General features: G+C 42.1%; 1 protein-coding gene across 1 annotated transcript in view; it reads right to left on the bottom strand.

The window, feature by feature from the left end:
• The window catches only part of LOC119932149 (transient receptor potential cation channel subfamily V member 6-like), a 37998-nt gene extending 25553 nt beyond the window's left edge, over positions 1-12445 (bottom strand). Inside the window, 7 exon segments of the mRNA XM_038751057.1 lie at positions 314-460; positions 2760-2932; positions 4501-4599; positions 4809-4949; positions 11266-11388; positions 11618-11712; positions 12405-12445. Of these exon segments, the coding sequence (XP_038606985.1) occupies positions 314-460; positions 2760-2932; positions 4501-4599; positions 4809-4949; positions 11266-11388; positions 11618-11712; positions 12405-12439 (813 nt within the window). The 5' untranslated portion in view covers positions 12440-12445.
• Between the last annotated feature and the right edge of the window lie 9155 nt (positions 12446-21600).

Raw genomic sequence — 21600 nt, 5'->3', positions numbered from 1 at the left:
TCTCAGCAGGTGGGAGAATGGGCATTGAATCCTCATTTTGCAGATGAGGGAACTGAGGCACAGGGAAGTGAAGTGATTTGCCCAAAGTCACCCAGCACGCAAGTGGTGAATCCGGGCCCTCGGACTCCGTGGAGGTTACCTAGCACAATCCCACAGTCCCAGTACCGATCCTTCCAATCACGTCTGCCAGCAACACTCACTCCCACAAGCACCCAAGCATGCACAGTGGGCCACCTCCTCCGAATCTTGCAGAAAGAGTAAATCCCGTTCTTAACAGCAAACTCACAAAATTCACCGTGTTGATGACAATTACCTGCTGATTTTTACTGGAAGTGATAATATCTAGTACAGAGCTCTGGTCTTCCCAGCTGTCAATGCAGGTTAGATCATAGGTACAGTATGATATAGTTCCCATTGTCCAGTAAATATTTTTTTGTCTTTGAACAAGATAATTGAACATCTAGATAGAACAGGGCATCCAAGTTACTTTTAAAAACATAGGTTATGTCATAATGTTAATAAATCGAGCATTTCTCCGGATTTCTTTGGAAATGAAGAACACTGCCACTCATCTTCTGTGGGACCTTGGGCAAATCACTTAACTTCTCTGTGTCTCAATTACCTCATCTGTAAAATGGGGATTAAAACTGAGCCCCATGAGAGATATGGATTGAGTCCAATCTGATTAGCTTGTAGATCCTAGTGCTTAGTACACTGCCTGGCACATATTCAACACTTAACAAATATCATTAAAATGACAACAACAACAAAAAACCCCAAGTGCTAAGAACACTCTAAGGCTGGTAAACGCTTTTAAAAAATTCACTAGCTGGAAACAGTTTTTTCTCCTGAAAAAAAAAAAACGTAGGCAGCCGGTGAGATGACTCAACAGCATAAGACAAGACAATCAGCAGGTACAGCGAAGACAGCAGCAGAGAGAGGGGGATTAATTTTTCAGTGGTAATAAAGATTTGGAACTATAGTGGTAAGCAGAGATGAAAGTGAAAATGTTTACTCGAAACATTTGCGATCAGAATTTTTCTCTCTGTCAAGGCTATTATAATATGCTTCGAAGAGGCAGTCTTACTACAGTCCAATTCTATTGGGAATGGCACATGTGCCGTTCCATCCTCAAACATCTTCTTAGAATGTCATAGAACTCAACAAAACAAAAGTAAAATTTCTGATATCTGTTAGAATCAGAAGTATTTGGGAGAATCAGGTTTTCCTTCAACACCCAGGGTTAATGTTCTATGAGAAAATTATATAAGCAAAGGTCAAGATCTAATGACATTCTTAAGATTTTTCTAATGATTCAAATAATTTGGCATTTGTTAAGCTATTATATACTGAACTAAGCAACGGGACTAATAGAAGGTAACAGATCTGAAACAGACTCTGTCCCACATGGGGCACACTGTTTATGGGGTAGGAAGAGTAGATATTTAATCCTCATTCTACAGAAAACTGAGGTACCGAGAAATGACTTGCCCTAGGTCACATATAAGGCAAAATTCAGAGCTGGGATTAGAACCCAGGTCCCCCATTCCCAAGTCTGTGCATTTCCCATTAAGCTACACTCCTTCATACTTCAAAATGTAACAGTCCCAAACTACTAACTCCAGAGGTTAGGTTGCCAAGAAACAAATGTTCAGGGCCCCCATTAGAGGCAACTATGAATCCTTTCCAGGGTTTATTGGTAGTGGTTACCATTCCTCCAAAATGAGATTATAGAATTATTACAAACTACAGTGTTTTGGACAACCTCTAAGAAAATAAACTCATAGGCAGGGAATATTTTCTATCAACACTTGTATTGTCCTCTTCCAAGCACTTAGTTACACTGCTCTGTGCACAGTAAGTGCTTGAAAATTCCACTGATAATCTGACGATTTAATAAAGACTAATACTACTACAGAATGTTGCTCAGTCACTGCAGCTATTAGTGTTGCAATATCAAAAAGTCATAAAAAGTGATTTTTCTTCTCTCAGCTACTCATAAATAGAAAGGGTTGGGATTCTTCAATATGGACTAGCTTCAAGACAAACAAAAACAAACGATTTGTCCCTCAGGGGAAGGTGGCAAATTGGAAATGCATCACTGAACCAAGTTGCCAGGCTGGAAATTACATTTAGTTCAAGGAGGGCTCACAGATACGAGGTTCAAAATGGGTTATTACAGGGGTAATTTGGGGATGCTGGAGAAAATGATTCAGTAGAATTCTGAATGATGGCTCTATACTAGGTAATCAGAGGAAAACTTGTGAGTGTTAAATAATAATAATGGCATTATTAAGTGCTTACTATGTGCAAAGCACTGTTCTAAGCACTGGGGAAGTTACAAGGTGATGAGGTTGTACCACAGGGGGCTCACAGTATTAATCCCCATTTTACAGATGAGGGAACTGAGGCGCAGAGAAGTTAAATGACTTGCCCAAAGTCACACAGCTGACAATTGGCAGAGCTGGGATTTGAATCATCTGCAACTGCAACTGTGGAGATGGGTGTGTGCCAAGGAGAGAAACTGTCAAACTGTTTTTCTTGGCACTCTTTGTTGCCATCAGATCACAGAACATTGAGCTGAAGTGGTCTTTGCCCTGATCCAGGATGGCATTTCTCACCCTCTTATGTTCTCTTTGAATGACTACCGTTAGCCATCCCCCAAAATGTCCCAGAACTGTATCAGTGACAATCGAAAAGGCAGCTCCAAAAAATAGCCATCACTAGCACCAGTTAGGGGAACCAATAACAGCACTAACATCCAGATTGCCTTCATGAGCTGCAAGCTTCAGTGGAGTGAAACCATCACTGTTTTGGAGGCTTTCGACAAAGCGGCAGTGTTTTTCGGGAACGAGGTTCACGATCAGGTTGTACATACGATGAGCAAGTTCTTTGTTGGGCTGCAACACCAGCACATGTAGCACTGTATTTCCTGCCAGAAAATAAATGCTGAATTTCGGGGGCTGAAAAACAAAAATACCTGCAAAACCGGGTTTATAAAACATCCTTTTCTATCAGCTCAAAAGACATTAGAGAGATCATCTTCAGTTTCCTTACAGTACCCTCGAAGATAATCATGTGGCTTTAAAGTAATCTTGATAAGGATCAAGAGAAGCAGTGTGGACTATTGAATTATTAATAATTATTGTATTTATTAAGTATTTTACTATGTCCCAAGTATCGTGATCAGTAGCTACATGGCCTAGTGGAAAGAATACAGGCTGGGGAGTCAGAGGATCTGGGTTCTAATCCCAGCTCTGCCACTTGTCTGCTTTGTGACCATGGGCAAGTCTCTTTAATGATGGTATTTGATGGTGCTTGGGAAGCAGCGTGGTTTAGTGGCAAGAGTCCGGGCTTGGGAGTCAGAGGTCAAGGGTTCTAATCCCGGCTCCGCCACTTGTCTGCTGTGTGACCTTGGGCAAGTCACTTCACTTCTCTGGGCCTCAGTTCCCTCATCTGTAAAATGGGGATTAAGATTGTGAGCCCCACGTGGGACAACCTGATGACCTTGTATCTACCCCGGCACTTAGAACAGTGCTTGCCACATAGTAAGCGCTTAACAAATACCATCATTAAGTTTCTTTAATTCTCGTGCCTCAGTCTCCTCATCTGTAAAACAGGGATTATGTGGGACAGGGACTGTGTCTGATCCAATTATCTTGTAACTACCCCAGCACTTATACTACAGTGCCTGGCACATAGCAAGTGCTTAATACCACAGTTATTACTATTGTTATTATTATTATTACAAGATCAGATCAGATACAAGTAGGAGGGATATTTAATACCTATTTTACAGATAAAGAAAGTGACGTAGAGTAAGACTGAGTGATTTACTCAAAGTTGCCCAGCGGGAAGGCCGCAGAACCAGAATTAGAACCTGGGTCTCTGGCCTCTTAATCCCATCTTCTCTCCACTAGGCCACACAATAGTGATTTTTATTGGCCCTTCAAGGCCCTACTTCCCTTCAAGGCCCTGCTGAGAGCTCACCTCCTCCAGTAGGCCTTCCCAGACTGAGCCCCTTCCTTCCTCTCCCCCTCGTCCCCCTCTCCATCCCCCTCATTTTACCTCCTTCCCTTCCCCACAGCACCTGTATATATGTATATATGTTTGTACATATTTATTACTCTATTTATTTATTTTACTTGTACATATCTATTCTATTTTATTTTGTTAGTATGCTTGGTTTTGTTCTCTGTCTACCCCTTTTAGACTGTGAGCCCACTGTTGGGTAGGGACTGTCTCTATATGTTGACAACTTGTACTTCCCAAGCCCTTGGTACAGTGCTCTGCACATAGTAAGTGCTCAATAAATACAATTGATGATGATGATGATGAACACCAAATGTGCTGAACACCCTGACGGTCGCATTAGCCACGCTACATTTAATTTAATGTGCTTTATGAGCATTTTTTAAAAAAGTAAATTCCACAAAAGACTACAGCCGTTTCTCATATTTTAAATCCATAAAGCATTGATACAATTATCATCACTCTCACCTAAAGAGTCCTGGGCTTCCAAAGGAGCATTGTGCTCCATTAAAAGTCTTAAAATTGCTTCATGCCCAAAACATGCTGCAAAAGATAACGGATACTCTCCTGTGGAAAATTTTAAACAAAATGGAAGAACATTAACTTCTCGGAACCTTTTGAGTGGGAAACTTGAAATGTGCTCATACTCATTCTTATTTTCTACTGAGTCTTACCAAATAAAGAATGGAGTGGCAGAAAGGAGACTATGAAATGTACTGGAACTATACTGTATACGTTTCAAGTTCAGAAATAAATTTTTGTATTATGGTCCTTACCAAAGTAAAACTTTGATTCCTTTCCAGGAATAAACCAAGCTTCTGAAGCTTGTAGCTCTGTAACATTAGCACCACACCTGAGGAATTCTTTCACATCCACGTGGTCTTGCGTGAGGACGGATATGTGTGTCGCAGTCTCACCTGAAACGCGTAAACAACCCATTCAGACACCTTCGGTTTCAATATTACTACCGGCCACCCCCATTCTGTAAGAAGAGTCGATTTGAAAGCAAGGCATACAGATGTGTATTAGCTACATTATGGTTGACTAGTTGAGGGTAGGCCCAGCCTTTGATCATGCCCGACCTATATGAAGTGGTTGATTTTCAGTTTATTCATGAGCCAGATCCTCTGATTGGATCCCGCCAATGAGATCTGACTGGTTTGGAACATTTGCCAATCATTTAATGTAGTCTAAATCATTAATTCATCCATTCAATCATATTTATTGAATGTTCACTGTGGGCAGAGCGCTGTACTAAGCGCTTGGGAAGTACCAATAGGCAACATGCAGCATGGCTCAGTGGAAAGAGCACAGGCTTGGGAGCCCGAGGTCATGGGTTCTAATCCCGACTCTGCCACTTGTCAGTTGTGTGACAAGTGAGGGGGCTCACTTAACTTCTTGGTGCCTCAGTTCCCTCATCTGGAAAATGGGGATTAAGACTGTGAGCCCCACGTGGGACAACCCGATCACCTTGTATCCCCCCCCCCCCCGTGCTTAGAACAGTGCTTCGCACATAGTATGTGCTTAACAAACGCCAAATGATAATACTATTCTATTGATTTTCTTAATGATGTGCATCTAGCTTTACTTCTATTTATTCGGACAACTTGACATCTGTCCACATGTTTTGCTCTGTTGTTTGTCTCCCCCTTCTAGACCGTGAGCCCGTTGTTGGGTCGGGACCGTCTCTCTATGTTGCCAACTTGTACTTCCCAAGCGCTTAGTACACTCCTCTGCACACAGTAAGCACTCAATAAATACAATTGAATGAATGAATGAGTCATATAGAGATGGTCCCTACCCAACAATGGGCTTAGATTGGGGGGCCCAGTCATTTACAGTTTACATTTAAAGGCCCTGGCCCTGCTGAGAGCTCACCTCCTCCAGGAGGCCTTCCCAGACTGAGCCCCTTCCTTCCTCTCCCCCTCGTCCCCCTCTCCATGCCCCCATCTTACCTCCTTCCCTTCCCCACAGCACCTGTATATATGTATATATGTTTGTACATATTTATTACTCTATTTATTTATTTATTTTACTTGCACATATCTATTCTATTTATTTTATTTTGTTAGTATGTTTGGTTTCGTTCTCTGTCTCCCCCTTTTAGACTGTGAGCCCACGGTTGGGTAGGGACTGTCTCTATATGTTGCCAATTTGTACTTCCCAAGCACTTAGTACAGTGCTCTGCACATAGTAAGCACTCAATAAATACGACTGATGATCAATAAATATGATTGATGATTTACTAAATATGTATCAAATTTTTCCTCCATTCCCAGATAGAAGTGGGATTATAGTGGGACACAGAGTCAGAGAGAGAAGAGAGAGAACAGTTCTGCAAAACACAGAGTAAGCATTCAGTGACTACTATTGATTGATTGAAAAAACAAAATTAGTATCCTTCCCCGCCCCATCGCCATTGCCACGTCACACTCATTTCCTCCCAGCCAGGCATAGAAAGCCATCACTGTCACCCCTGCGAACCTCACAATTCCCTCCATAAAATGCAGCCAGTCCCCTGCCAAGACTCCAGACAGAGTGGAGGAAGAAGATAAACTTAGGGTGCTTCATCCCAACTCCTCTGGAAGGATTGTATCCACCTCAAGCACAGGCCTGGGAATCAGAGGGCCAGGTTCTAATCTCAGCTCCACGCTTTGTCTGCTGTGTGATCCCGGGGAAGTCACTGTGCCTCCATTTCCTCATCTGTTCATTCATTCATTCAATCATATTTATTGAGTGCTTACTGTGTGCAGAACACTGTACTAAGCACTTGGGAAGTACAAGTTGACAACATATATAGATGGTTCCTACCCAACAGCGGGCTCACAGTCTAGAAGGGGGAGACAGACAACAAAACAAAACATATTAACAAAATAAAATAAATAGAATAAATATGAACAAATAAAATAGAGTAATAAGTACATACAAACATATATACATATATACAGGTGCTGTGGGGAGGGGAAGGAGGTAAGGCGGGAGGGATGGGGAGGGGGAGGAGGGGCAGAGGAAGGAGGGGGCTCAGTGTGGGAAGGCCTCCTGGAGGAGGTGAGCTCTAAGTAGGGCTTTGAAGGGAGGAAGAGAGCTAGCTTGGCGGATGTGCGGAGGGAGGGCATTCCAGGACAGGGGGAGGACATGAGCTGGGGGTCGATGGTGGGACAGGTGAGAACGAGGCATAGTGAGGAGGTTAGCAGTGGCAGAGGAGCGGAGGGTGCGGGCTGGGCTGGAGAAGGACAGAAGGGAGGTGAGGTAGGAGGGGGCGAGGTGATGGACAGCCTTGAAGCCCAGGGTGAGTTTTTGCCTGTAAAATGGGGATTGAATCCTAATCCCTCCCACCTAGACTGTGAACCTGATATGGGACAGGGACTGTGTACATATTGATAACCTATCTACCCCAGCACTTAGAACTGTACTTGGCACGTAGTAAGTGCTTAACCAGATTACCTTGTAGCTACCCAGAGGCCTTCCCAGACTGAGCCCCTTCCTTCCTCTCCCCTCGTCCCCCTCTCCATCCCCCCATCTTATCTCCTTCTCTTCCCCACAGCACCTGTATATATGTATATATGTTTGTACATATTTATTACTCTATTTATTTATTTATTTTACTTGTACATATCTATTCTATTTATTTTATTTTGTTAGTATGTTTGGTTTTGTTCTCTGTCTCCCCCTTTTAGACTGTGAACCCACTGTTGGGTGGGGACTGTCTCTATATGTTGCCAACTTGTACTTCCCAAGCGCTTAGTACAGTGCTCTGCACACAGTAAGTGCTCAATAAATACAATTGATTGATTGATTGATTGATTACCCCAGAGCTTGGAACAGTGCTTGGCACATAGTAAGAGTTTAACAAATGCCATTATTATTATTATTATTATTATTATTATTATTATTATTATTACTATTTTCCCCTGTAGTAGCAGGGCTTGAGCCAGCAAGGGAGAGCCTCTGACTCTCTCTCTCTCTTCTCCTCCCTCCCTCCCCACCCCACTCCAAGCGACTTTCAGCAACCCGAGTAAGCACTCGACAAATAAATTGAGAAGCAGCATGGCTCAGTGGAAAGAGCCTGGGCTTTGGAGTCAGAGGTCATGGGTTCAAATCCTGGCTTACCCAACTGTCATTTGGGTAAGTCACTTAACTTCTCTGTGCCTCAGTTACCTCATCTGTAAAATGGGGATTAAAACTGTGAGCCCCCTGTGGGACAACCCGATCACCTTGTAACCTCCCCAGCGCTTAGAACAGTGCTTTGCACATAGTAAGCGCTTAACAAATACCATCATTGTTGTTGTTATTGTTGTTAACAAATACTAGAATTATCACCCAGACCTCAATGGCTGCCACCCTGGAAGAGGAGGTGGAGGTGGGCTCCAGGAAGGGTCTGGGTATGTCACCCCCAAAAAGAGCACAGGAGGTCAGAATGGGAGGGGTAGGAGCTGGGCTCACCAGAATGTCCAAACCTCCCTCTCCCCCAAACCCTTGCCACTAGGCTAATGACGAATATAGTTTAAACCACTCAGACAACGGATGAGGTGTCAAGATGCTGTGGCAGTTTAGTCATCCTGGAAGATTTAGCCAGAAAACAGGGTTATAATAATAATGATGGTATCTGTTAAGCGCTTACTATGTGCCGAGCACTGGGGAAGATACAAAGTAATCAGGTTGCCCCACTTGGGGCTCACAGTCTTAATCCGCATTTGACAGATGAGGTAACTGAGGCACAGAGAAGTGAAGTGCCTTGCCCAAAGTCACACAGCTAACAGTTGGCAGAGCCTGGATTTGAACCCATGACCTCTGACTCCAAAGCCCGTGCTCTTTCCACTGAGCCACGCTGCTTCTCATAGGTATCTGTTATAACCAGTAACATCTGTTTGAGCTCATCTGGTGTTCAATCTGTTATATTACAGTAATAAAAATCACTATTGTGGGCCTAGTGGAAAGAGAATGGGATTTAGGAGTCCAGGGACCCAGGTTCTAATTCTGGTTCTGTGGCCTTCCTGCTGTGGGACTTTAGGTACTCCTTTAGGAAACCCTCACCATGACATTCTGGGATACTACGGCATTGGACTGTTGCTTCCGCTTCTGGAATTCAAACCAGAATAGTATCTCCTAGGCCTTCTAAGCCTTCAAATGTTCCTCCTGTTAACCACAAGGCTCCAATCAATCAATCAACCAATCATATTTATTGAGCACTTACTGTGTGCAGAGCACTGTACTAAGTAGCTTGGGAAGTACAAGTTGGCAACATATAGAGACGGTCCCTACCCAACAGTGGGCTCCAGATTACCCCAGGGAATATAGGTCAAATCAGGAGGCTCAATCTGGACTGGAAGTATTTGGGAAGATGGCAACAGTCAGGTCTGAGTGCCTGGCACATAATAATAATAATAATGGTATTTATTAAGCACATACTATGTTCAAAGCACTGTTCTAAGCGCTGGGGAGGTTACAAGGTGATCGGGTTGTCCCACGGGGGGCTCACAGTCTTCATCCCCATTTTACAGATGAGGTAACTGAGGCACAGAGAAGTTAAGTGACTTGTCCAAAGTCACACAGCTGACAATTGGCGGAGCCGGGACTTGGACTTGTGACCTCTGACTCCAAAGCCCGGGCTCTTTCCACTGAGCCACGCTGCCACATAGTAAGCATTTAATACCAAAATTATTAGTTACGAGGGACAGGAACTGTCCCCTATCTGATTATCCTGTATCATCATCATCATCATCATCATCAATCGTATTTATTGAGCGCTTACTGTGTGCAGAGCACTGTACTAAGCACTTGGGAAGTACAAGTTGGCAACACATAGAGACAGTCCCTACCCAACAGTGGGCTCAAAGTCTAAAAGGGTCTGTATCTACCCCCCCATCATTTAGATAGAGTTTAGCAAGTAGTAGCACTTACTAAATACCATGATTAAAATTAACAATACTAAACATTCATTCATTCCCTCACCTCCCTTCTCTCCTTCTACTGCCCAGCCCGCACCCTCTGCTCCTCCACCACTAATCTCCTCACTGTACCTCGTTCTCACCTGTCCCTCCATCGACCCCCGGCCCACGTCATCCCCCGGGCCTGGAATGCCCTCCCTCTGCCCATCCGCCAAGCTAGCTCTCTTCCTCCCTTCAAGGCCCTGCTGAGAGCTCACCTCCTCCAGGAGGCCTTCCCAGACTGAGCCCCTTCCTTCCTCTCCCCCTCGTCCCCCTCTCCATCCCCCCATCTTACCTCCTTCCCTTCCCCACAGCACCTGTATATATGTATATATGGTTGCACATATTTATTACTCTATTCATTTATTTATTTTACTTGTACATTTCTATCCTATTTATTTTATTTTGTTGGTATGTTTGGTTTTGTTCTCTGTCTCCCCCTTTTAGACTGTGAGCCCACTGTTGGGTAGGGACTGTCTCTATGTGTTGCCAATTTGTACTTCCCAAGCGCTTAGTACAGTGCTCTGCACACAGTAAGTGCTCAATAAATACGATTGATTGATTGATTGATTCATTCATTCATTCATTCAATCATATTCATTGAGCACTTACTGTGTGCAGAGCATTGTACTAAGTGCTTGGAAAGTACAATTCAGCAACAGAGACAATCCCTGCCCAACAACAGGCTCACAGTCTAGAAGGGGGGAGGCTCTGCCACTTACCTACATGCTTATTAATTTTAAACACTCCACTTTCCCTGCTATCTGCAATAATTGAAACAGGGAGTGTGGATTTCATGAGCTGCTTTTTGGAAGCAGTGTGGTTTAGTGGCAAGAGCCCGGGCTTGGGAGTCAGAGGTCGTGGGTTCTAATCCCACCTCCACCACTTGTCTGCTATGTGACCTTGGGCAAGTCACTTCTCTGTACCTCAGTTCCCTCACCTGTATAATGGGGATGAAGACTGTGAGCCCCAAGTGGGACAACCTGATCACCTTGTATCTACCAGAACAGTTTTGTTTTGTTTTGTTGTCTGTCACCCCCTTCTAGACTGTGAGCCCGCTGTTGGGTAGGGACCGTCTCTATATGTTGCCAACTTGTACTTCCCAAGCGCTTAGTACAGTGCTCTGCACACAGTAAGCGCTCAATAAATACGATTGAATGAATGAATGAATAAAGATCTAAGTGTAAGGGTGCCATAGAAGAGAGAGGAAGTAGGGTAAGACTTATTAAAATGGTACAAACAAATCAATATATAATACAGATCATATGAAAAATCAAACATCTTTTAAAGGATTTTGGTACTATACCTCTATATATGTTTGATGCCACTGGTTCATTAATTAAAGAGGGCACCTCATCTAAAATGACTTCAACGACTTCTTTACTGCCACTAAGTAAGGCTGCATGTAGAATAGTCTCTCCACATCCCCCTGTGAATAAGAATGAAATTAACAGCAGGTATTGGAGAAATCTTGTTAGCAGTCACCTTCAAAACTATGTTTCCTTTCACATTATTTCTGCAAAAAAAAAGGCCAGCAAAATTAAAGGCAATATTTAAACTGTGGAGGTTTTACGTTAGGCAGTGATTTCATCAAGAGAAGAAATAAGCACTTTAATGTTCTTCTGAGAGGAGATTTATAAAGGATGGCTTTACACTACCTCTCACAAAAGAATCAATATCTCCCTTCTGCAGGAGAGCTTGCATAGTTAAAAAATCATTCATCCTTGCAGCTTTAAACAGCTGACTTCCATTCCTAAAAAGAAGAAAAGAATTTTGTAGCATGACTTCAACAATAAGGAGAAATTAAAAGCATTCATGGTCCATTTAGCTAGAACTGGGATTTCCCCAACCAAAAGCCTAGCGTGTTTTACCACCAAGCAGTAGCTAAGTCCTACTTACACTTGGAACCCCATGCAGAACAGGGACTCTGTCTGACCTAATTGACTTCCATCTACCCCAAGGCTTAGAAAAGTGCTTGACTCATAGGAAATGCTTAACAAATCTAATAATAAAGAGACCAAGCAAAATGTCATCTACCAGACTACTGAATGTCCCATGTTTCACTGGACAAGAGGGATGCAAAAAGAAACTTACAAAAGAGGCCAATTCACTGTCAGGGCTGAGTATTTACTGACTGGAGAATGGTGGAGTAACAAACTAAACCATATATCCTTGTCCTTTTTGTAATTAAGGGAACCTTTCTCTAGATATCAGGGAAGCTCAGTCCAACAAAATTTTCCTTAACATATTCACTGGAATAATCTAATACAGAATTTACCCCAGAGGCCCATGTGTTACATATTATAGTAGATCTGCTATTCTCAATCAATCTCAATTCTTTGCACAATGAAATGTTTTCTTCAATCTAGTAGGTTGAAGAGAGACATATATAAGGCCCAATGGGAAAATGCTTTTCGTGATTTTTAAAAATGAGTGTTACTATACCTGAGTAATTCATCCATACTGACAGTCATATGCATACAGATCCTCATTGAATGTTACACTTTAAAAAAAAAAAAACCCACATGCCATGTAAGTGAAATGAACTATGTCTCACTGATGGATAATTAATAACAAACAACATATTATAATCAGTCAATGGTATTGACTAAGCGCTTACTATGTGCAGAACACTGTTACAAGTGCTTAGAACAGTACAAAGAAATAGTGTTATTACATATTCATCTGCTTCATTCAGGGTTAGGTTGGAAAAATTTGTGATTAATTACAATAAATTAAGACTTTGAGCCCTGTGTGGGACAACCTGATTATCTTTTATCTACCCCAGCGCTTAGAACAGTGCAAGGCACAGAGTAAGCACTTAACAAATGGTACTATTATTATTATTATATTACTTTTGACTAAGCCATGCAAATACAAAGTTACAGGATATGTAGAAGGTTGAATTGTAATTTCTGTTCAAAAATTTGTATATGTGTAAAATAATGAACAGCTCCAGATAAGCGCTTAGTACAGTGCTCTGCACTCAGTAAGCACTCAATAAATACAATTGGATGACTGAATGAATTTTACCATGCAAATTTAAAATATGTGAAAAAAGAAATTATGTACTATATCACATTTTTATAACTTAACATACTTTTCCATTATTACCATCATCACCAATCGTATTTATTGAGCATTTACTCTGTGCAGAGCACTATACTAAGCGCTTGGGAAGTACAAATTGGCAACATATAGAGACAGTCCCTACCCAACAGTGGGCTCACAGTCTAAAAGGGGGGGAGACAGAGAACAAAACCAAACATACTAACAAAATAAAATAAATAGAATAGATATGTACAAGTAAAATAAATAAATAGAGTATTAAATATGTACAAACATATATACATATATATAGGTGCTGTGGGGAAGGGAAGGAGGTAAGAAGGGGGGGGATGCAGAGGGGGACGAGGGGGAGAGGAAGGAAGGGGTATAAGCGATATAAGAACATTTCCTGGTTGTGCCCTAAATAGAATCCCGATAGCTTGCAAATAGGTATTTTTTTTCTCTCTCCATTGTTTTGAAATCAATAGACTGGAAAAATTTCCTTTTTTATGGTATTTGTTAAGCACTTACTAAGTGCCATGCACTGTACTAAGTTATGGGGTAGATACAAGTCAATCAGGTTGGACACAGTCCCTGTCCCACACAGGGCTCATATTCTTAATCCCCATTTTACAGATGAGGTAACCGAGGCCCAGAGAAGTGAAGTGACTTGCCCAAGGTCACACAGCAGACACGTGGCAGAGTCAGTATTAGAACCGAGGGCCTTCTGACTTCTAGGCCTGTACTCTATTCACTAGGCAACACCGCTTCTCATTGCCTCAAAATGGGGATTAAGACTGTGAGCCCCCTGTGGGACAACCTGGTCACCTTGTATCCTCCCCAGCGCTTCGAACAGTGCTTTGCACATAGTAAGCGCTTAACAAATGCCATCATCATTATTATTATTAGAGAAGCAGCGTGGCTTAATGGAAAGAGCCCAGGCTTTGGAGTCAGAGGTCATGGGTTCCAATCCTGACTCCGCCACTTGTCAGTTGTGTGACTTTGGGTAAGTCACCAGCGCTTAGAACAGTGCTTCAGCACTTAGAACAGTGCTTTGCACATAGTAAGCGCTTAATAAATGCCATCAGGATCATTATTCTCTGGGCCTCAGTGACCTCAAAATGGGGATGAAGACTGTAAGCCCCCCATGGGACAACCTGATCACCTTGTAACCTCCCCAGCGCTTAGAACAGTGTCTCCCCCTTCTAGACTGTGAGCCCACTGCTGTGTAGGGACCGTCTCTATATGTTGCCAACTTGTACTTCCCAAGCGCTTAGTACAGTGCTCTGCACACAGTAAGCGCTCAATAAATACAATTGAATGAATGAATGAACATAGTAAGTGCTTAACAAATGCCATCATTGTTATTATTATTAATACGACAATAAACAGTGACATTCCATGCCCACAACGAGCTCACAGTCTAGGCGGGAGAGACAGACATCAATACAAATAATAAAATTACATATATACACATAAGTGTATATCTTAGAGAGACAGAGAGAGAGAGAGAGAGAGAGAGAGAGAGAGAGAGACAGAGAGAGAGAGACAGAGACAGAGAGACAGAGACAGAGAGAGACAGAGAAGCAGCATGGCTCAGTGGAAAGAGCACGGGCTTGGGAGTCGGAAGTCATGGGTTCAAGTCCCAGCTCCGCCAATTGCCAGCTGTGTGACTTTGGGCAAATCACTTAGCTTCTCTGGGCCTCAGTTATCTCGTCTGTAAAATGAGGATTAAGACTGTGAGCCCCACGTGGGACAACCTGATCACCTTGTAACCTCCCCAGCGCTTAGAACAGTGCTTTGCACATAGTACACGCTTAATAAATGCCATCATTATTATTATTATTATTGCCCTCTCCCTGAGGGCCTCCATCAACGAACTCTAACAAACGTATTTTACTCTTCCAAGTGTTGATCTACACAGAATAAGCTCCCAGTAAATACTATTGATTTGGCTGAGGTGATCTCAGCATTGTGGTGATGTTGTCCTGTAACACCTAACCAATAAGCAGCTGCTTTAGTTTCAGTTAGAAACTTCCACCCCTGATTCTGTAGTCCAGAAGAAAATCCCCTACTCCTGGAGTCTGGAACTGAAAACCAGGTCTTCTGTTGCCTGAGCCGTGTTCTTTCCACTAGACCAACATCAAGTAACTCTAGATTAGCCCTTTTCATTGTCAGATACTCCAATGCTATCATGGCCAAAGTTTTATCACCGCTTCCCAAGCTATTTCTCATAATTTTGGAAGGCATTCCAATCTACACACTTCCAACCTCCTTTATTTCTCTTCCAGTTTTCTTCCTCCCTCCCTCTTCTCTCTACAGAGTTCCTTCCAGCTCTGTGAACTTGATGTGTAAAGGCAGGGAAGTGGTGTTGCTGAACCACATTTGTAAATTGAACGTGCTTTTGTTCCTAAAATATCCTGTCCCCAAACCTTTTTGGCTTTAGAGCAATGTGGCCTGTACTTTGACATTGAGATTCCACCTTATAGTATCATTATCATCATCCAACTGAATGAATGAATCATCAGTGGTATTTGATCAGTGCTTATTATGTGCAGAGCACTTTATTAAACTATTGGGAGAGCACGACAAGGTTGGTAGACATGTTCCCTTTCTACAGTGAGCTTACAGGCTAAAGGGGGAGACAAACACACAAATAATTTATAATATATAATTTATAGAGATGCAAATAAGTGCTGTGGGGCTAAGGATGGGGCCAATATCAAATGCCCAAAGGTCACAGATCAAAGTGCGTTGATGACCCAGAAAGGAGAGATAGCCGGGGAAAAGAGAGCATAACCTCCACGTTGGAGGAGATGTGACCTTAATTAGGCTTTGAAGATGCAGAGAGTGGTGGTCTGGCATATTTGGAGGAGGAGGAGGAGGGAGCTTGAGGCTAGAGGGAGAATACGGGAAAGGGGTTGGCAGTGAGATGGATGAGATTCATTCACTCAATCGTATTTATTGAGCACTTACTGTGTGCAGAGCAGAGCACAGTGCATAAAGTGGAGCTAGAAGAGTGGAGTGTGCGGGATGGGCTGCAGTAAGGAGATAAGCGATTTAGAGCATAGGAGGGGGCAAGCTGAGTGATTTCTTTATAGCCAATGGTTAGGAGTTTCTGTTTGACATAGAGGATGGACAACTACTGGACGTTCTTGAGGGTTGGAGAGACATGGATTGAACCTATTTTTTGGAAAAATGATCCATGCGGCAGAGTGAAGTAGGGCTGGAGTGAGGAGAGCAAGGAATCTTGCTCTTGATTCTTGATAGCAAGGAGGGAGGTTGGGAAGCAGCGTGGCTCAGTGGAAAGAGCACGGGCTTTGGAGTCAGACGTCATGGGTTCAAATCCCAGCTCTGCCATTTGTCAGCTGTGTGACTTTGGGCAAGTCACTTAACTTCTCTGTGCCTCAGTTACCTCATCTGTAAAAAGGGATTAAGACTGTGAGCCCCCTGTGGGACAGCCTGATAACCTTGTAACCTCCCCAGCGGTTAGAACAGTACTTTGCAATAATCAATCAATCAATCAATCGTATTTATTGAGCGCTTACTGTGTGCAGAGCACTGTACTAAGCGCTTGGGAAGTACAAGTTGGCAACATATAGAGACAGTCCCTACCCAACAGTGGGCAATAGTAAGTGCTTAATAAATGTCATTATTTTTCTAGACTGTGAGCCCGTCGTTGGGTAGGATGTAGCAGACTTGCACTTCCCAAGCACTTAGTAAAGTGCTCTGCACAAGTAAGCGCTCAATAAATACGATTGAATGAATGAATGAATGAGAGACAGGAGGTTGGGAAGTCAGCAAGGATGCAGAGGAAGTAGCCAAGGCGGGACAGGATAAGTGATCGGATCAGCACAGTAACAGTTTGGATGGAGAGGAAAGAGTGGATTTTAGCAATGTTGTCAAAGTAGAACTGACAGGATTTGGTGAAAGAGTGACTACGTGGGTTGAATAAGGCTTAATAGAGGATGACGACAAGATTACAGGCTTGTGGGATAGGGAAGATAATGGTACTGTCTACAGTGATGGCAAAGTCATGGGGAGGAAAGGGCTTGAGTGGAAAGATAAGGAGTTCTGTTTTGGACATGTTTAGTGGTTAATATTGGTAATTCCTTCTAGCATCATTCATTCTTTGGCAGGTTTGCTCCGTGTTTAAATTTTCAAATTCTATACATACATCATTTCACCGGTCCCTGTTAAAGTTCTTTGTGAAATTGAGAATAATAGTAATTTTGAAAGACTTTGTTATACTGCATCAGAAAAAGGAAATCACAGAATGCTTTTTATAACAATCTTTTTGCCAAACTTTTTCATCTTCTCTATTAAAGGAATCTAAAACACTTCCTGGCATATTTTTACAGTTCCTTCCATGACCACAAGAAATGTCGTTGCTAAATTACACCTAAAATCTAGTGTGGCTTAGTGGAAAAACCACAGGCCTGGGAGTCAGAGTATGTGGGTTCTAATCCCAGCTCTGCTTCTCACCTGTTGTGTGACCTTGAACAAGTCACTTCACTTCCTCAATTTCCCCATCTGTACAATGGGGATTCATATCTGTTCTCCCTCCTTCTTAGATTGGATTTGCCACAGTGTTGCCACTTTGGAGTCAGAGGTCATGGGTTCAAATCCCGGCTCTGCCAATTTATTTTTATTTATTTAATGGCATTTATTAAGAGCTTACTATGTGCAAAGCACTGTTCTAAGCGCTGAGGAGGTTACAAGGTGATCAGGTTGTCCCACGGGAAGCTCACAGTCTTAATCCCCATTTTACAGATGAGATAACTAAGGCACAGAGAAGTTAAGTGACTTGTCCAAAGTCACACAGCTGACAATTGACAGAGCCGGGATTTGAACCCATGACCTCTGACTCTAAAACCCGTGCTCTTTCCACTGAGCCACGCTGCTTCTCCAACTGTCAGCTGTGTGACTTTGGGCAAGTCACTTAACTTCTCTGTGCCTCAGTTATCTCATCTGTAAAATGGAGATTAAGATTGTGAGCCCCCTGCGGGACAACCTGATCACCTTGTAACCTCCCCAGTGCTTAAAACAGTGCTTTGCACATAGTAAGCGCTTAATAAATGCCATTATTATTATATTATTATTATTATCAGTCCATTTCTCAGCCTGTTCTTGATGTGGCAAAGAGATTAGGAAATAGCTTTGTCATGTCTGCATACCTTATTTCAGAAGCTGTTTATTTGTTGATTCGTTAAATGGCTTTTATGTATTAAAAATTTACAATGATGAGCTTGTGTGTGGGGATCAAATGTACATAGACTATGGAGTTTTACGTGCCCATGTGGGACAGGGGCTAGGCTTGACTTAATTTTCTTGTCTCTCCCCCAGCTCTTAGCACAACACTTGGCACACAGCAAGCATTGAAACAAATACTTCAATAATTATCTTTCATCCCCCTGCTCTATCTACCTTTACAGGCAGCAAGATGCTTAAAGGGATCTTATGACAGTAACTCTTCCATCCTACCTGTTAGAAATGTACAATTTAAGATCACTAACTCTTCCCCTAGTGATATGTAACTGTCTTGAAGTGTTCATTCCACTACTAAGTGTTGGGTTCTGTTCCATAACCTTTGTGAAAATGTAGCTCCCTCATTTATCCTCCCAATTATGTGCCTCTAGGAGAGATTAGAATTCTCATCCAATCAATCAATGATATTTCTTGAGGGCCTACTATGTGCAGAGCACTGTACTAAGTGCTTGAGAGAGTAAAATACAGCTTCCACTCACATTTTGCCTCATGACCCTATTTTTTCCATTGTTATATGGATTCATTGCTTAGCTCTAAGCATTTCAAATTTCTTTTGCTTTGATCCTGTGTCATTAGTACTTTGAATGCTGCATTTCATCTTCTGAGAAAACCAAGGATCTCAATAAATGGTGGACACAGAAATTGTAAACAGTTCATAAACAGTCAGCTTAGCTAGTAATTCAAAAGAGGTGCATTGGCAAAGGAAATGATGCATACATTGTTCTTCGGGAAGAATAAATAATAATAATGATGGCATTTGTTAAGCGCTTACTATGTGCAAGGCACTGTTCTAAGCACTGGGGAGGTTACAAGGTGAGCAGGTTGTCCCACATGGGGCTCACAGTCTTAATCCCCATTTTACAGATGAGGGAACTGAGGCAGAGAAGTTAAGTGACTTGCCCAAAGTCACACAGCTGACAAGTGGCAGAGCTGGGATTGGAACCCATGACCTCTGACTCCCAAGCCTATGCTCTTTCCACTGAGCCATGTTGCTTCCCCTATTTTTAATAGAGGAATAAAAGGTGTAAAAATAATAGTAGGTGTAATAGGTTAATAATAGGTGTAAAAAAACACCTATTTTTACACTGTAGCTGTTGCAGATGACAAAGATTTAGCACAAGGTTTTAAGAAGACTAATTTATCCAATTAGTTTGGTAATTACAAATCTACAAATATAGCTGTATATATGCATGATGAATTCATGCTAAAAATAAAAAAGAAAAATGTCAACTCTTACCTGAAAGCAATTCCTAAGCCCAAGCATAATTCACTCCTGCTGTGGTCCTTGGACTATGAACAAGTCCTTGGAGAAGGACAGGTTGGAATTGCCACAGTGTTGTAGTGAAAAACATCAGGCCATTTCTCAGGCTGTTCTTCATGTAACAAAGAGATTAGGAAATAACGATTGTCATATCTGCATACATTATATCAGAAGCTGTTTCTTTGTTGACTCAAATGGCTTTTATATATTAGAAATTTACTAAGATGAGGTTGTGTGTGGGAAGCAAATGTACACAGCCAGTCTATGGAGTTTGCAAACTGTTCCAGTTAGGCAGAAAACATTTCTACCTTTTATTTTGATAGAGAAGCAGTGTGGCCTAGAGGATAAAGCGCTTAGTACAGTGCTCTGCACACAAAAAGTGCTCAATAAATACGATTGAATGAATGAATAAAGCATAGGCCGGAGAGCCGAGGATCTGGGTTCTAATTCCAGCACCACCACTTATGCTGTGTGACCCGGAACGATAACAACCTCTCAGTGCCTCAGTTTCCTCAACTGCAAAATGGGGATTCAATACCTGTCTTTCCTACTACTTGGACTGTGATCCCCATGTGGGACAGGGCCTGTATCCAGCCTGATTAACCTGTATCTACCCCAGTGGTTAGAACAGTGCTTGGTACATAGTAAACATTTAAACACCAATAAAAAAGGATAAACTTCCTAGATAATTTCACGAATTTTCAGATATATGAAATGTATGAATTCTGTAAAATTAAACCAGGGCCATAGAACTTTAGGGTAGCTGTTTCTTATGTTTTTTTAAAATGGTATTTATTAATGGCTACCTGTATGCCAGGTACTATACTAAGCACTGGACTAGATACAAGCTAGTGAGGTTGGATACAGTCCAAGGCTCATGTGGGGCTCACGGTCTCAACCCCCATTTTACAGATGAGGCAACTAAGGCACAAACAAATAGACTAACTCAAGGTCACACAGCAGATAAGTGGCATAGCTGGGATTAGAACCCAGGACCTTTGAGTCCCTAGCCTATTTAATTTTCCCTAGGCCATGCTGCCACATTATTTATTAGTATATGTTTGGAAGCACCTTTTATTAACTATTCTACATGCTTGAACCTTTTATTTGCTTTGGGACAAGAAGCTATACAAGAGAAAGGATAAACACTTCTGGATTTTCTCTGGATCAGAAGTCACAACACCAGGGAAGAATTAAAACCATTGAGAAGAAACATGATTGCTGCTGAAATAGATATTAGGCTAAATATTACAGAAATACATTATTTTTAGTTAGTTGCTTCTGATTCAATTTTCATTTATAATGATAATACAATAATAGTAATAGTAATGGTATATATTAAATTGCTTAATAAACTTAAGCACTGGGGCACTCTAAAATAATCCAGCATGGCTCAGTGGAAAGAGCACGGGCTTGGGAACCAGAGGTCATGGGTTCTAATTTCGGCTCCGCCACTTGTCAGCTGTGTGACTTTGGGCAAGTCACAACTTCTCTGGGCCTCAGTTCCCGCATCTGTAAAATGGGGATTAAGACTGTGAGCCCCACATGGGACAACCTGATCACCTAGTATCCCCCCCAGCACTTAGAACAGTGCTTCGCACATAGTAAGCACTTAAGAAATGCCATCATTATTATTATTGTTATTATTATTATTATTATTATTATTATTATTATTATTATTATCAGATGGGATATGGTACTTGTCCCACAGAGGACTGGTAACTTGAAAGACAGGAAAGCATGTCTTTAAAGCATTAAGCGCTTAGTACAGTGCTCTGCACACAGTAAGCGCTCAATAAATACGATTGATGATGATGTTATCATACCTGCATTTTATAGATGAGTACAGAGAGATTAAGTGAAGCCCTATAGCCTAGTGGACAGAGCATAAACCTGGGGACCTGGGTTCTAACGCTAGCTGCCTGCAGTGTTACCTTGGGCAAGTCACTCAACTTCTCCATGCCTCAGTATGCACTCAAATTCCATTGACTGATTTGAGCACAATCATTTTGGAAGGTGCGAGGGAATGAGGTCAGAGAAACTGGTGGAAGGGATAGATTTTGA

The sequence above is a fragment of the Tachyglossus aculeatus genome, chromosome 1 (genome assembly GCF_015852505.1).
Source record: "Tachyglossus aculeatus isolate mTacAcu1 chromosome 1, mTacAcu1.pri, whole genome shotgun sequence".
Lineage (NCBI taxonomy): Eukaryota > Metazoa > Chordata > Mammalia > Monotremata > Tachyglossidae > Tachyglossus > Tachyglossus aculeatus.
This window is presented reverse-complemented; position numbering and strand designations above follow the sequence as displayed.